Here is a 15061-nt window from a genome sequence, read left to right as displayed (position 1 = left end):
GAAACGTCCAAACAAATAATCGGTAATCGAGAGCATATTTTTCTAAGTATAAGTGGGGCCTCAGTTCAAAATTTCTCCCATTTTCAAAATAAAGGATCAACTGCAGCACTTACCAAAATCAAGACAATCAGCCACTGACTATAATATTTTAAATAGCATATTGACAAAAGGTAGAACAAAGTAAAAAAAAAAAAAGGGAAAAGTGAGTGAAAGATATACAATACGTAGAACCAGTGCTATTGTCAACCACAACCATAGTTTATATCAGGTGTAGCAGCAACAGCTGAAAATGGAATTTCAACTCTCTCTTTCACTTGGCATCGAGCTTCCCCATTTTCCCACACCAGAATTCTCCCTGGTGGACACTGAATATTTGATCTCTCACCCCCATTTTTAGTTGTCGATCTCTCATTTTCTACTCTGTGACACCAGCCTTGCACACTGAAACGAGTGCCTAACTTAGGCACAAAACCAGACAAACTTAATATTGATACCACGCCAACTACCGTGAGCATTGTTTTGGCTGCAGAAGTTATAAAAAATCCCAATCCTTTTCTCGAATTTTTAGCCCCATTTTCAACATGATTTTGCTCTTTTTCACTGAGACTATTGCTCACCTCAATCATTGGGTCAAGCGTGATTAACCCATTGCGACCAGACTTGTTCACAGAAGGGATCTGTGAGAGATATTCCTTGTCCATAGACACAGAGTATGGAGGGTGGCTAGGATACGGTGGAAGTAATAGATCATTGTTGGGCTCCACTGTTTCACTAGCAAAAGTGGAAGCTTCATTTATCACTTCTAATTCCTTACCTTTGTACTCCCTGAGCTTGTCAATTAACATTTTGCGACTGCTTTCAATTTCAGCCAAGGCAATTTCTCTTTCATACTGCTGTTGTTGTTGCAGAACCTGAAAATTGCACATAATATATATGATTCCCAAACTATTATCTTATTCACATTTTTATTATTTTCTCCTGGCAAAGCATAACAATAAATCAGAAAAACTTTAAAAATCATCTTAACAGCACTAACACAAGTTCAATGCTACTAACCTCATAGTACTAATAAACAAAATCATATTCTTGTAGTGGTACAAAGTAGCAAAGGGTGTGAAAGACTGAAGGCATTGGCATATTGATCACTAGTTCCTATGAGTCGAATTTCACTTCACATTGTGGATTTGCTAGGTCAAGAATGAGGAAACCATTCATTTAGAATGTAAATGTACAACGGAACCATGTACTTGTAAGAAAGCAAAGTGTATACACCAAGTTTTCACAATAATCTAATCAAGCATCTTATGCAATTTGTATGGAAAACTATTAAAACAATAAAAAGTTATTTTCACTAGTGTAAAAACTTACAAAAAAAAAAACATGAAATGTAAGTAACATAGTATTTCTGTAATTAAAAGTGAAAACAGAAGAAAAAAAAAAAACATTTTCTCACACCTTACAACTTTTAAAATATTCTTGACTGCAAAAACTATGGTGGCAGCTAATCACAGCCTAATTATCGAGCATGAACATATCCCAGCTAGTGTAGCTAGTTTCATTACCACATGAAGTGTATTAGTATTAAGTGACAAGAATGAACCGAAGCAAGCATCATAATAACAGAAATATTCACACTTGGAAGAAAGTAAGCGACAAAAAAATAATTATAACTGTCTTTGAGACACCAAAACAACAACCCAAATCTCAATGTTACTCACTGAAGCAGAAGCAGCAGCAAATCAAGTAATCAACCATAAAACCTTATCTAAAGTAAAGACAACCTACGACACCCTAAAATTCCCAATCACTAAAAAGCCCCGAATAAAAAAACCCTAATTTTGAAATGAGTGTACCTGCAAGGAAGAGAGCTGGGTCTCCAAGGCTTCAAGGGCATCGCAAATGTTGAGAAGGCGTTCGGTGGCTTCATCGTCGTCGTCATCGGCGTGCGGCGAGGGGCCATTAGAGGTGGCTCTTTGGATGCAGTTGCTGATTTTCAAACGAAGTTCTGTGGCTCTCGCCAACACTAACCCTATGCCTTCCTCTTCCATTGATTCCTCTCTCTCTCTCTCTATGTTTTTTTTTTTTCTTTCTTTTGTTGGGTTCTATTCTAACCCTAAAGGGAAAAGTTTGATATGAAATAGAAACCCGCCAAAATATACCCCTCTCTGCTTCCTCTATCGCTGACCCAGTGGTGGGTGGGGATTCTGATTTAGTGACTGTGGTGCTCCCAAACAGAAAGAAAATCTACTCTCTTCAAGCATTATGTGTTTTGTCAAACTTCCCAAACAGACAAATAATATGGACACATTTTATCATTTCCACAAAATACTACTACTATTTGATTTTTCTTCTGTTCTTTATTATGGGACGGTAGGTTTTTGTATAAACCGTATTTGAAATTAAAATTATTGATTAAGATCAAATAATTTTGAGCTAATTAATTCATGTATGTGTGGTGATTTATGGATAACGGTTGACATAAGTGAAACTAATTTATATCCTTTAATTAACTAATTCAATATTTGTAATTTGATGGTTGATTATTAGGTATAAAATAAATTGTGTTGGAAAAAAAATATCTATTTTGTGTGTATTTAGGGTCCTTAATAAAAATGTGTCACTCTTTTCAAAAGAAAGAATTTCATATTAATATGATGGTGAGAAAAATAAATTGGTGGCTCATGGGACCTAATGATTAATGAATATAAATTACATTTTTAAGCATATATTTGTCTTGTTTTATATTTCAAAAGATTGATTTTTACAATGGAATTATTGTAGTAGAAGGAGTTAGTTCTTTGTTATCAAAGTTTCAATGCCCTCCGCCGACATGATATGTTATGCTTAATACATAATAGTATTTTTTAAGCATATAATTAAAAATTCGATCGTCCATATAGATAAAAAAAATTATTGAAGAAGTTAACTCTTTAAATGAATAGTCACTAATCTATATCTCATAACAAGAGAATATATTTTGCCAAAGTTATAAAAATTAAATCAATTGTTGATTTGGTTAAGATATTGGATTGATGGATCATTAATCATCAAACAAGTAAATCAGTAATTGAATTGCACGAATTGATGTAAGTAACATCAAATGAAATATGTAAATTGTGTCATAAATATAATAATTAATCAAAATAGTTTGGTGGTAAGTTGATCTATTAAACAATATTCACCCCTTTGGTTCCACAAAAGATGACATATGTTAGAAAATAAATAAATAAAAATTATGTATAAGAAACAAATAATAATTATGTATGTATGTTATGTTTAAATATTTGAGAACTTGTGAAATATACAAGTATAAAATAAAATAAAATAAATATTGATTTTTTTTATTTTAACAATTAAATTCATGACAATTAATTTTATCTATTTTGATGAATCCCATCATAATCTGAGTTGTAATCATGAATTATTGTTGTACTTAAGAAGCTTTTTTTGACAAGGAAGAGATGCTTCCGATAAGGGAACCAAATGAGAAAGTCACACAAGTTCACGTGCATCTTTATTCCCATTTCTTTTGATATATATGCATGCATAAAGGAGCGTGAATTAAAATACAAAGCAAGCCTAGAGCATCATGACATATATTCAATGTCTTGATGTTTTAGATAAATTAAATATTTTTGTTTGTCCAAAATTTTTGAATGGTGTTAGCCTTTTTATTTTGGTCCTAGAAGGAACAAACAAGCAATACTTACATTTTCAAAAGCAATAGCCAGTGGCAATGGCAATTAGGTCCCTGAGAGTGAAAGATGCTATGGTATACCGTGACCATGTTCAAGCAATAAAATCTGGTTTGGTATCAAGTATTTTCACTTGTAATCAACTCATTCACCTTTATTTCAACCATGGCCTTCTCCAAGAGGCCAACAAACTGTTCGATGAAATTCCCCACCCAAATGTATTCTCTTGGAATGCCATAATCATGGCTTACATAAAAGCACACAACTTGACTCAAGCACGAGCCCTTTTTGACTCTGCCTCTCAATGAGATTTGGTTTCTTATAATTCCATGTTGTCGGCTTATGTTGGTTCTGGTGGGTATGAGCCTGAGGCACTTGATTTGTTTACTAGAATGCAGTCTGCTCATGAGACAATTGGTATTGATTAGTTCACTCTCACAGCCATGCTTAACCTTGCTGCCAAACTACGTGTGCTGTGTTATGGAAAGCAGATGCATTCGTATATGGTGAAAACTGCAAATGATTTAAGTTTGCTTTGAGTTCTCTCATAGACATGTACTCCAAATGTGGCTCCTTTCAAGAAGCATACAGTTTATTTGGGGGTTGGGATGAGATGGTGGACTTGGTTTCAAAGAATGCAATGTTGTAGGGAAGGAAAGATGGGCATGGCCTTAAATGTATTTCTGAAAAATCCTGAATTAAATGATACTGTGTCTTGGAACACATTGATTGCAGGATACGCCCAGAATGGCTATATGGAGAAATCACTTACCGTGTTTGTTGAGATGATTGAAAATGGTATTGGTTTCAATGAACACACTTTAGCAAGTGTTTTGAGTGCCTGCTCTGCTCTAAAATGTTTAAAACTTGGCAAGTCTGTCCTTGCTTGGGTGTTGAAAAAGGGTTACAGTTCAAATCAATTTATTAGCAGTAGCAACGTAGCATTGTTGACTTCTACTCTAAGTGCGGGAATATCAGATATGCAGAGTTAGTCTATGCAAAAATTGGGATTAAATGTTCATTTGCAGTTGTGTCGTTGATTGCAGCCTACTCATCTCAAGGTAACATGACAGAAGCCCAAAGGCTTTTTGATTCACTGTTGGAAAGAAACTCGGTTGTGTGGACAGCTTTATGTTCTGGCTATGTCAAATCACAACAATGTGAGGCAGTCTTCAAACTTTTCAGAGAGTGTAGAACTAAAGAAGCACTAGTTCCTGATGCAATGATCATTATCAGTGTGCTTGGTGCCTGTGCAATGCAAGCTGATCTTAGTTTGGGAAAGCAAATTCGTGCTTACATCTTGAGAATGAGATTTAAGGTGGATAAGAAATTACTGAGTGCTTTGGTAGATATGTACTCAAAATGTGGGAATGTTGCATATGCCAAGAAAATCTTCTGACTTGTTACTGGTAGTGATAGAGATGCAATCTTATATAATGTCATGATAGCTGGTTATGCTCATCATGGTTTGGAAAATAAAGCAATTCAGCTTTTTCAGGAAATGTTGAATAAAAGTGTCAAGCCTGACGAAGTCACTTTTGTTGCACTTTTATCAGCTTGTCGACGCCATGGATTAGTAGAACTAGGAGAGCAATTTTTTTATTTCCATGGAACAAGATTACAACATATTGCATGAGATTTACCACTATGCATGTGTGGTTGATATGTATGGAAAGGCTAATCAACTAGAAAAGGCAGTAGAATTCATGAGGAAGATTCCCTTACAGATAGATGCTACAATCTGGGGAGCATTTCTTAATGCTTGCCAGATGTCCAGCGATGCAGCACTTGTCAAACAGGCAGACGAGGAACTATTAAAAGTTGAGGCAGATAACGGATCTAGATATGTGCAGTTGGCCAATGTCTATGCTGCCAAAGGGAAATGGGACGAGATGGGAAGAATAAGAAAGAAAATGAGAGGATACGAGGCTAAGAAGCTTGCTGGTTGCAGCTGTATATATGTGGAAAATGGTTTAAATGTATTTACTTCTGGTGATAGGTCTCATTCAAAAGCAGATGCAATATATTCAACTTTGACATGCTTGAATGGGAAACTGTATTTATTTTTCACAGAACAGAAGCAACTTTATGAAATTCAGGGTGATGTTGAGGATATATTTTGATGGTTAACTAGCCAATGCCACTAAAATTGGATGCTCTACCATATAGGGATCATAAGACCACCATTCAATGCAGCATGCTTATAGATACTATCATAGGCAGACCTACATAGGATTGAGGGGATGCAAATGCACCTCCTGACCTTGAGAAAAATACATGTATATATTAGTGTGGTTATTTTTTGCCATCTCCTATCTTCATAATCTGGGCCCGCTACCCCCAATTTTTCAGCCATTGTCAAATTTTGTTTTTTATTGGATAGTTTGTCTTGTGTTTTGTTCTATTTTAAGCTCACTAGTTACTTTTACGCTTTATTCAACTGCATATTTCATGTGTATGATAATTATGATTTTTAACTGTGGTCCACAACCACAATTGTGGACACAATGTAAATCTTTTTAGACTTACGGTAACCGCATCACAAATGCAATTGTAGCCGTGTCAATCATATTTTCCCACAATATCAAGAATTGCAACGAAATTGTAACTGCAATTGCCAAATTGTAACCACGACCATGATTTAAAATCACGATGGTTATAATCACTACTATTTTTAAAAATAAATTGCCTTCACTAGTTCTGGGTCCTAGATCCACCACCGATACTATTGCGGCAAGCAATTGGATTTATAGTCAATGGGAATAATAGTCCTGCAACAAAAATGTTTGGAAGACTATTTTTTTCATTAAAGTGTATTTCGAAGAGATGTAAGACAGATTTTAGAGGCAAAGATTCCTTCGCTTTACACCCACCTAGTTCAACTCATCATCTTACTACCCAAATTTAGGCATTGAAAGGATGATGATATATTTGCCAGCTATATGACATGTCCTCTTTAAATACATACAGATACATAGGTATGCATTTTTATAGCCTAATGGTCCAGTATGTTTTTGCTGTAAATTTCTCAAGGTATTCACAAATTAATAATTGAACCCGTGTTAATTTATCTGATATTGTTGCATCCTATCCTATCACGGTATTTCTTGGCAAACGCAGTAAAGATCAACACAACCACTAGTTGGCAAAATGACCTATAAATCAACTATCACGATGCAAACTATAACATTGTTATTTAATGTAATGTTGTGTGTAAAAGATGATCACATTAAATTCTTATTTATAATGAGCAAATAGGATTAATATTGATTATATGAGATCAATCTAATAATGAGTAATAAGGACTAAATCATTAATTATTATCTAATCATAAATAACAAAATAATATCTCATCTTAACACTTTCGCTCAAGTCCCAGCATATACCTCATTTGTATAGAGCTTGTTACAAATGTGGTCAAATCTGATAGAAATTGAAGGTTGTTCGCTAAAGATGCATCGTCTGCGTGTATAGAGCATGATGATCTTCTGGGATAAGCAAAAATGGTCGAACGTGAGGTCCAACAAAAATGTGTTGGGAAGTCTGCCAAAAGAGAACAGAGCAAAAACCACGATAAAAGCAAAACAGAAACACGAAACGCGATCAAAACAAATAAGGCACAACAAACAAAACAGTCCCGGAATGGCCCGAAACTAACTGAGCTTTGTGCGCCTTAGCTCAGGGAGCCTGAAACCGGAAACGGACACCAAAGATATTGTCGGGCACGCCAGAATGGGCGCTCAAATGCTATTTGGCGCGCAAAGGAAGGCACGTGAGAGCGTCGAAGCTCCGATGAGGATGCCGTCACCACCATCGTGTAAATCAATGGGTGGCGATGCTGGTGATGGGATCACCAGACGAAAAGGGCGTCAAACAGCGGTGGATGCCGAAAATGCACCGGAAAAGGAGAAAAATCGCCGGAAAGAGGGACAACGAGCTTAAAAGTCCACTTGAATATGGAAACATGTCAACGGAAGACGGGAGACAAATAGAAAGGTCCACCAAAATGTGGAAATAGGTCGCCGAAAGTAAGACGACAAGCAGAGTGGGCTGCCGGTGGTTGACGGAAAAGTTGTCGGGAAAGGAGAAACGGCTGCCGAAAGACGGTCAAAGCAGAAAGGTCCCGAACAATCTCGTTATTTCTGTGTCAAGAATAACCTTAACTCTGATACCATATAACAGTGTTATTTCTGTAATGTTGTGTGTCAAGAATGATCACACTAAGCCTTCATTTATAATGAGTAATAAGGACTAAATCACTAATTACTATCTAATCATAAATAACAGAATAATATGTAATCTTAACACAAAGTTTTATGGAGATACATATGGGGAGTGCTTATTCCTGTTGAAGTGGAGTTTTGGTTTGGTAGATGAAAGATTCTGTGAAGGCAGTTATTCAAGACAGAGAAGTTGGTGTTCTACAATCTACACGAGTAACAAGACCAACAGTGTCTCATATTTGGTGACATGGAACATAAAGGAAGATTAACACTCAGTTATTATGAAAGTTCGTGGTCATTCCACCCTTAATCATGCTGGTTCTACTATGGTGATCTGAAGCGCACGAATGGCATCATAGGAACAGTTCCTGAATTCTTATGCTTTAGTTTGGTTTTCAATCATGTGAGGAGCTAGGAGAAAGTCAGCTCCTTGATTGCATCTGTAGTTGGTTGTTGACTCTTGCAATGTTTTTGCTTCTGGTTTGCTACTCTTCTTGAGCTGCTGTTGCTGTAAAGACATTCTGTAGGTATAAAGTTCAGATACCATCAACCTTGTCAAGGCAGAGGTGGATCCTTGAAGGGAAGGACAAGCAGTTTGTGGATAAAAGGACCCATGGAGATCATGACATGCAACAACACCTTGTGTAGTTTTGCTGCTCCTACATGTTAAGTGTTTCTCTGAAGGATTTCTGAATTAGCATGTGTCCTTCTGAATTTCTTGGTAGTTCAGTAATCTATCACTTTAGTCGGTTTATAATGTCATCCGTAATGTGATTTAAATTTTAATTTAGATTGAAATTCATTAATTTCTCTCCATAAAGAAAACGAAGAAACTATGTTCTATCTAGATAACTAAAACTTATAGGAACAATTAAAATTTGAGAAAATTTTGGAGTAAATGATTTTTTTTTTCAATGATTCTCTAATCTCTCGCCACCTTTCATGCTGTATGACCATAAGGCCACAAGAATGTGTTTCTTAGTATTGATAGGTGGCAATAATGATTTCTACTGAGCAGACACTGTGAAAAAGTGTTCGGGATTGATCCATCAGACAAAGCAGATGCTGAGGAAAAGAATTAAGAATATACATCCATAAATTGAAAGAAAAAAATATAGCTATAGTAAAATACTTAAACACAAGGACCTTAAGATAGAATTATACAGCAAAAATTATGTAGTCCAGGCTCCCAAAATTTCCAGACTGTTGCTTGCTATTCGACATACATCTTTCTCTGCTACCGACTCTCACCTTAGTGTTGCCATTCTGAGTTTAATATTTTCATAGATATAAGGTAGACAATTATTATTCACCAGTTATGCTTTGAGCCAGACACATTTCCTTCTTGACATTACAACTGTGCTTACCATCAAATGTAAGTCTTGGATAGATATGGGTGGAGACATACAATTATTCTACCCAAACACATGCATGATTTCTACCAAGGCAAGCCATTACCAAGCTAGTTCCGTTGAAATCAAGTAATGGAAAGTGAAGTTATGAGGGGTTAATTCAATGCTTTTCCAGCTTGTCTTTGATTGAAACTCTTGAATGCTCTTCCTTTGAGAATCGGGTAGATAAGGCTTAACCATCTCCATCAAATCAGATGCTCCTAGACCTGAAGTTTTTGCAAAGGAATCAACCATCTTTGGAAGAACTATTTTCTGTTCCTTGCTTATGGTGATGGTAGACTGAATGTATTCCTCCTTGGCACATTGTAGCTCCTCAAAGACTCGCTTGGATGTGTACAAACGTACCTGAGAAGGTTACAACCAAGATCAGGTGAGATTATGTGAAAATGACCAGTAAAAGGATTGCTTTAGGGCAGGGGTCTGTGGAAAGCTACACATATGTCAAGTATAGAGTCATATCTATTATTTATAACCTTAATCTAAGAAGGCTGGAACTGTATAAATGTAAGAATCTTAAGTCATATCTATTGTTGAAAACTTTCGCTTGTTCAAAACATTTATATTCAGACCTATTGTCAATGCTTCAAGTAATATACATCTTTAGAGGTAGGATTTTCTGTTTCCTTGAGTTACCCGGAGAAGAGCTAAATAGAACAAAATATGTAGGTTTGTACATATCCTTCTACATAGTCAAATATGATTATGAAATAAGTATAGAAAGACCAGAAGTCTACCGCAGGATCAGAATGGCTTCCTGAGCAAAGAGCAAATAGTAATAAAGGCTCTGGACGATGTATGGCATATCCTTTTCTTGCATCTCTAACCTTTGGTTTTGTCATTGAAGGAAACCACAACCGCAACCACTAGAAGAAAAAGAAAGGTGCAATACAATGTTAAGATGGTCAACAGGATTTGATCAATGCTAAACTAGTTTGTTTAATATGTAAATGAAATATGCAGTCTTCTTGGAAGTTTCTGGAAATCATATTTACCTGTCCTGGGCGAGGCAATCTGCATCCCAGAATGAAGTTCTGTATCAGGTCTACACTTATAGTATGTCCCCCAATGTTATATGCGGCCTGAAATATCCTAGCTTATTTTAGTAAAAATTCATACATATCAGTTAATTCCATGGAGTTTTATGGATGAGAAACTTACCTTCAGTACCGAAGACATTCTTTTAACATTGTTGGCTGAAATTCCATAAATTAATAAGGCCTGTGGAGGACAGACAACAACATGATACGATTGGTTCACTGATTTGGAGCAATACCGTGCATGAGATAAAGAAGATTAGAGATTTAGAAATTTTACATGCATTGCCAAGGAATTGTGCACGTTAATCCAAAAGGCAAGCTTTTCTTCATGCTTCATATTTCTAGGATTAACATCTTCCAGCCGAGAAACAAGTGACCTGCTAGAAAGTAGGATATGAAGTTATTCCATCAAACAAAAGAAATCATCTAACCAAATTGGTATACCACACACATTGTCGTGCATTATACTACTTTTGATAACTTCAATTTTCATCATAGTTTCTTCATCCAACTAACAGATCATTTAAAAGGAAACTAATGAATTTTAATAAAACAAGATAAGAAAAGAATATGCACTGTAAGATGGCTCACCTAAATCTTCGTAGCATGTACTCAATTTCTTTTAATTTCTGGCTATCTGTGCATAATTGTTGTATCCTTATCATTGAGCAATAAGTTCCACTAAATTCTTTGGACCCTCTGACATGGAAAGGGTTAGTGGAGTTTAAATTGAAGGATGAATGCTTCTTCCATTGTGATCCCCACTTACTACCCTGACTCTGTGAAGATAACTCGTTACCAGAAGATGGGAATGAAATAGGGGATGAAGCATTTTTATGACCAAGTGAAGTAGGCTCTGTAAGTTCACAATATATAGCTGATATACACTTAATCATCTCCTCAGAAAGCCAATTTGGTGTTTCTGGAACATTATCAACATAGCTACTCCCAAGATGCTCTGCCAGGCTGGTTGAACTGGATTTAGCACACTGAGCTTGCTGGTGAAATAAAATTTGGAAGCCAGATATTAGAGAGGCATGCATAAGAAATAAAAGGATGTAACCAATTTTCTGGTTTTCATTATACTTTACCTCTAACATGGATAATGGTAGAGAATGGTAAGAGTCAATCGCAGCTTTAGTCTCAATGTTCCCAGGAGATGCTTCAATTGAGCATGTTGTTCGTTGAGATAGTGCAGAGTGACATCGATGAATACTAGAGTCTAAACCAGTTTCGGCTTCCAACTGGTTATTGAATTCCTTAAGCTTAAACCCAGATGAATTTCTGGGTGAAATGACATTACTACAGTGCACAACTGAAATTTCTTTGTCAGAGATAGCATCATTGCCAGGCACTGCAGATGTTCCTTGTTTAGTGTCTGAAGCTAATTCCAATCTTCTTTCCTTGGTTGATAGAGTTGAAATTTGTTGATCAAATCTTTTCCGATACAAAGAGAGTAAGTATTGTTCCAAATACACAACTTCTAATTCTAATATTCCAATTTCCTTAATCAGTTCCTTTGCAGCCTAAAATTACATAAGAGATGTATATAATGGATAGTCAGAAGCAAGATCCAAAAATTTCAATTGAGAATAAAACTGAACTTCCATGTAACTGTACCTTGGGTATTGAATTTTCTATTGTAGCATCCTGTGAAAAAGGCACATAACATGCTTTCTCTAATGCACGTCGTATCACAAATTGTTGCTGTAACCGTTTTTGAAGCTGAAAAATCTTAAGAGATACAAAAACTAAATATTATGAAAAGCTATCAACCAAATGCAAATAAATAAAATGAATACTGAATTTTTTTGCTCAAGGCTTATCTAAGCCATGTATAACTAGGACACTTCTAATCCTTGCCTCCAATACTACCCTCCTTGGCATGGCTACCTGTTAAGGTTACTAGAAACGTCCACTCAAAAACGACTCTAGTCATAAGCTTACTACTACGAACTGTACCTCTTGAGTCAAAGAACTTTGAAGATCCATATTATGATATTGCCTCTTCTTGGATTCAATGTTTTGCTTTAGTTCCCCCAGCTCCTTTTGTGATATGAAGAAAGAGAAAATTACTAAGAGAGTATTTGCTTCTATGATCTGAAACTCATTTTTTTATGAGAATACTAAAATCTGGGCTAATAAATCAAACGAAAATGCTCAGAAATATGCAGCAAGAAGGTAAAGGCGGTCTGAGAGAGCGGGATGGAGAAATACCACTTCAGGCCGACAAGAAGCTTCACTGATGCTCTCTAATCCATCTCCCATGACTCTCCTTTTCATTGGGTCACTGCCAAACATTAACAAAAATGTCAAAAATAGGGAATGAAGCACATAACATCATTAAAGTTAACATTGTTAGCCTGCAAAACTATTACAAAAAACTTCCTCATAGGACCAATTTTGGCATTGTAGATGAAACAAGTATGAAACTGAACCTTGTTTTTTGAAAAAAATACTCACTTATGATTATGTGTATTCCAGGAATGTGAAATTCAATATTAGAAACTATAAACTGTTAGGTTAATCTAGTGTTATGATCTTGTGAAACAAAGTAAGATTACCTATATTTAGTAACATAAATCTGAAGCAGCAAAAATTATGGATAACTTGAAGAACCATTATTTGGTTCAAAAGTGAATATACTGGAGAATAAGAAGAAGATGATTATGATGATGTGTGTCACTGCCACTCTTTCTTCAATATATTTGGTTTAGAAAGACTAAAAGTTGCTCAAATGAGAAAGAGACACAAATCCTAGAAAGAGAATAGAAAATGTTGAAAGTAGGACACGAATTGTGTCTGCAAAAAAACCTGTTGGGGCGCTTGCGACTTGAAATTGAAACGGTTGGATCCATGAACTTGAATTGCTTGAAACCAGAATCGCGCCATTTTGTTTCATGCATGTTAGTGTCAGAATTGGCTTAAACACTGTCAATGAATGCACCAAAAGACCATTAAATGCTGCAGAGTGCAGACACCAGGACCAGATATTGACAACGTTTCATAAATGTGACATTGTCAAAATAGAAAGATACATCCAAAATACATTAATTTTAAAGCATAGCTGCGCTTACAATTAGCAGAATCTCCACTCTGATGGAATGAGACTTCTCACACAGACAAGCTTTTGGAAAGCTGAACCAAGTTTGGTGGTTCAAAATCCAAACAGCCTCTCAGTTAATATCTATTTCAATTCCAAAAACACATTGTCCTTTTTTATATACCTCTGGTAAATGTTATTTTCAACCACTATGGTCTATGTTACAAAGACAAGAACAAGGGTATATTTGTGCTATACTGCTGTTGACAAACAATCTGTGAAGCTCATAAGACCCTTTTTTTTTATTTTTTGACTATTCTCACTCTCACATGACTAACCAACCCACCTTTTTGGAAGCCTTTGAAAAAGTTGTTGTGGTTTTTGCATTTCATTAAAAGGAGGAAAATCATGTCATAGCTTTTGTAGAATGTATTTCAAAGTAAAACTTAGGGATTAGAAAAGAATGATATGACAAGAAACATGGAGGCAAACTGAGATATGTGTATCGCAGATTATGCTATCAACAATGATGCAAATGTATTGCATGCATGTTTAAAGGCACACCAACTCTGAAGCTTTTGTGCTGGTTGGCTTTATGCATTGCATTAAAAGAAGCACATCAGTTTGGTTTTTCCCTTTATCTTGTAGCAGTGTCTAAAAGCCAAGACCTTCACCGTTTAGAATGGAACATAGTGACAAAATACAGAGTGGTGATTAAGATGCCAGTTTGTTGGACAAATGGACTTACATAATGCACACAGTTCCATCCACTCGTGCACTTGATTTCTTTTCTATGCCATTCCAAGAGCAAACTCCCATGTGATGCATCTCACAAATCATTTACTATCATTTGGTTTAAATGGTAAAAGTGTAGTATCCTTGAAGATTGATCAAGTCATTTTTATTTTCCTTCTTTTTGCCCTCGACTTCATTGAATAAAGGTAAATTTATTTTATACTAAACACAAACAAATTTTACCTACCAATTGGACTACTTGGCCCGATCCTCCTATTACAGTCAGAGGTGAAACTGACTAGTAATAATTGGTAATAACTTCACTACCTAATCTTGAAAGTATTTAGTCTAATTATTGGTCAGATTTGTCAAAAGAATTATAATGTTATAACGATTAAAGGGATGTGCTTAATTAGTAAAGTATTTTATACAAAGAAGTTTTAACATAGGTGTATAGAAGTAGGAGGTATAGTTCAATTGGTTAAATAATATGTATAAGTTGTTATAAATTCTCTTGTATTTACTTTTATCCAGAAAAAAAAAAAAACATAGGTACCAAAAATTTATAGGCTTTGACAAAGACTAATTTTTACTAAAAAGTTTAACTGATCATTTTTAATAATTTTTCTTTCTTTTATCATATCTTTTTATATACATATTCGAATCTAAGACCCAATCCACTTGTTGGTGGTTTCAACAAATTGTTACATAATCCATTAAAGAAAAACATATTGTTACATAATTTGCTGATAAATTTGAGAGTGTAAAAAATATTAATTAATTTTTGTACCATGTATTTATAGTGTTACCCCCATGACCCCTCCACTAGGCGATGCTACCAACGTCCGGGAAGATTGAAGAAGAAAACACAGTGAGTTTGGTCACTTGGAATAAAAAGGAAAACGCACTTATAGAA

At 35.4% G+C, this 15061-nt stretch overlaps 2 protein-coding genes across 7 annotated transcripts; both read right to left on the bottom strand.

The window, feature by feature from the left end:
- Nucleotides 1-135: 135 nt before the first annotated feature.
- Nucleotides 136-2346, bottom strand: LOC100788129 (plastid division protein PDV2). Its single transcript, XM_003541046.5, has 2 exons — nucleotides 1854-2346; nucleotides 136-911 (listed from the first exon to the last, which is right to left on the bottom strand). The coding sequence occupies exons 1-2, from the start codon at nucleotides 2046-2048 to the stop codon at nucleotides 243-245; spliced, it is 864 nt and encodes a 287-aa protein (XP_003541094.1). The 5' UTR covers nucleotides 2049-2346; the 3' UTR covers nucleotides 136-242.
- A 6596-nt stretch (nucleotides 2347-8942) lies between these two features.
- LOC100789011 (uncharacterized) lies at nucleotides 8943-14271 on the bottom strand. 6 transcript variants are annotated; one of them, XM_006592055.4, is made up of 12 exons: nucleotides 14159-14271; nucleotides 13182-13298; nucleotides 12585-12657; nucleotides 12330-12413; nucleotides 11988-12101; nucleotides 11459-11893; nucleotides 10959-11365; nucleotides 10645-10744; nucleotides 10489-10548; nucleotides 10323-10409; nucleotides 10065-10193; nucleotides 8943-9675 (listed from the first exon to the last, which is right to left on the bottom strand). In XM_006592055.4, exons 2-12 carry the CDS (start codon nucleotides 13271-13273, stop codon nucleotides 9373-9375), a joined length of 1884 nt encoding a protein of 627 aa, XP_006592118.1. In that variant the 5' UTR covers nucleotides 13274-13298; nucleotides 14159-14271; the 3' UTR covers nucleotides 8943-9372. The 6 variants fall into 6 exon arrangements, with proteins under 6 accessions (XP_006592118.1, XP_006592117.1, XP_040863312.1 ...); XM_006592054.4 differs by having other exon boundaries at nucleotides 13445-14175; XM_041007378.1 differs by lacking the exon at nucleotides 14159-14271 and adding an exon at nucleotides 13445-14036 and having other exon boundaries at nucleotides 11988-12092.
- Nucleotides 14272-15061: the final 790 nt, after the last annotated feature.

This window comes from Glycine max, chromosome 12, assembly GCF_000004515.6.
Source record: "Glycine max cultivar Williams 82 chromosome 12, Glycine_max_v4.0, whole genome shotgun sequence".
In the NCBI taxonomy this organism is placed as follows: Eukaryota; Viridiplantae; Streptophyta; class Magnoliopsida; order Fabales; family Fabaceae; genus Glycine; species Glycine max.
This window is presented reverse-complemented; position numbering and strand designations above follow the sequence as displayed.

Excerpts from the sequence above, each read along its gene's own strand:
- LOC100789011 (XM_006592055.4), bottom strand. The coding sequence starts at position 13,273 with ATGCATGAAACAAAATGGCGCGATTCTGGTTTCAAGCAATTCAAGTTC. Across the intron at positions 10,745-10,958 it reads TACATGCTACGAAGATTTAG|GTCACTTGTTTCTCGGCTGG; the intron begins GTGAGCCATCTT and ends ACTTTCTAGCAG. Across the intron at positions 10,549-10,644 it reads ACAATTCCTTGGCAATGCAT|GCCTTATTAATTTATGGAAT; the intron begins GTAAAATTTCTA and ends TGTCCTCCACAG.
- LOC100788129 (XM_003541046.5), bottom strand. The coding sequence starts at position 2,048 with ATGGAAGAGGAAGGCATAGGGTTAGTGTTGGCGAGAGCCACAGAACTT. Across the intron at positions 912-1,853 it reads CCCAGCTCTCTTCCTTGCAG|GTTCTGCAACAACAACAGCA; the intron begins GTACACTCATTT and ends TGCAATTTTCAG.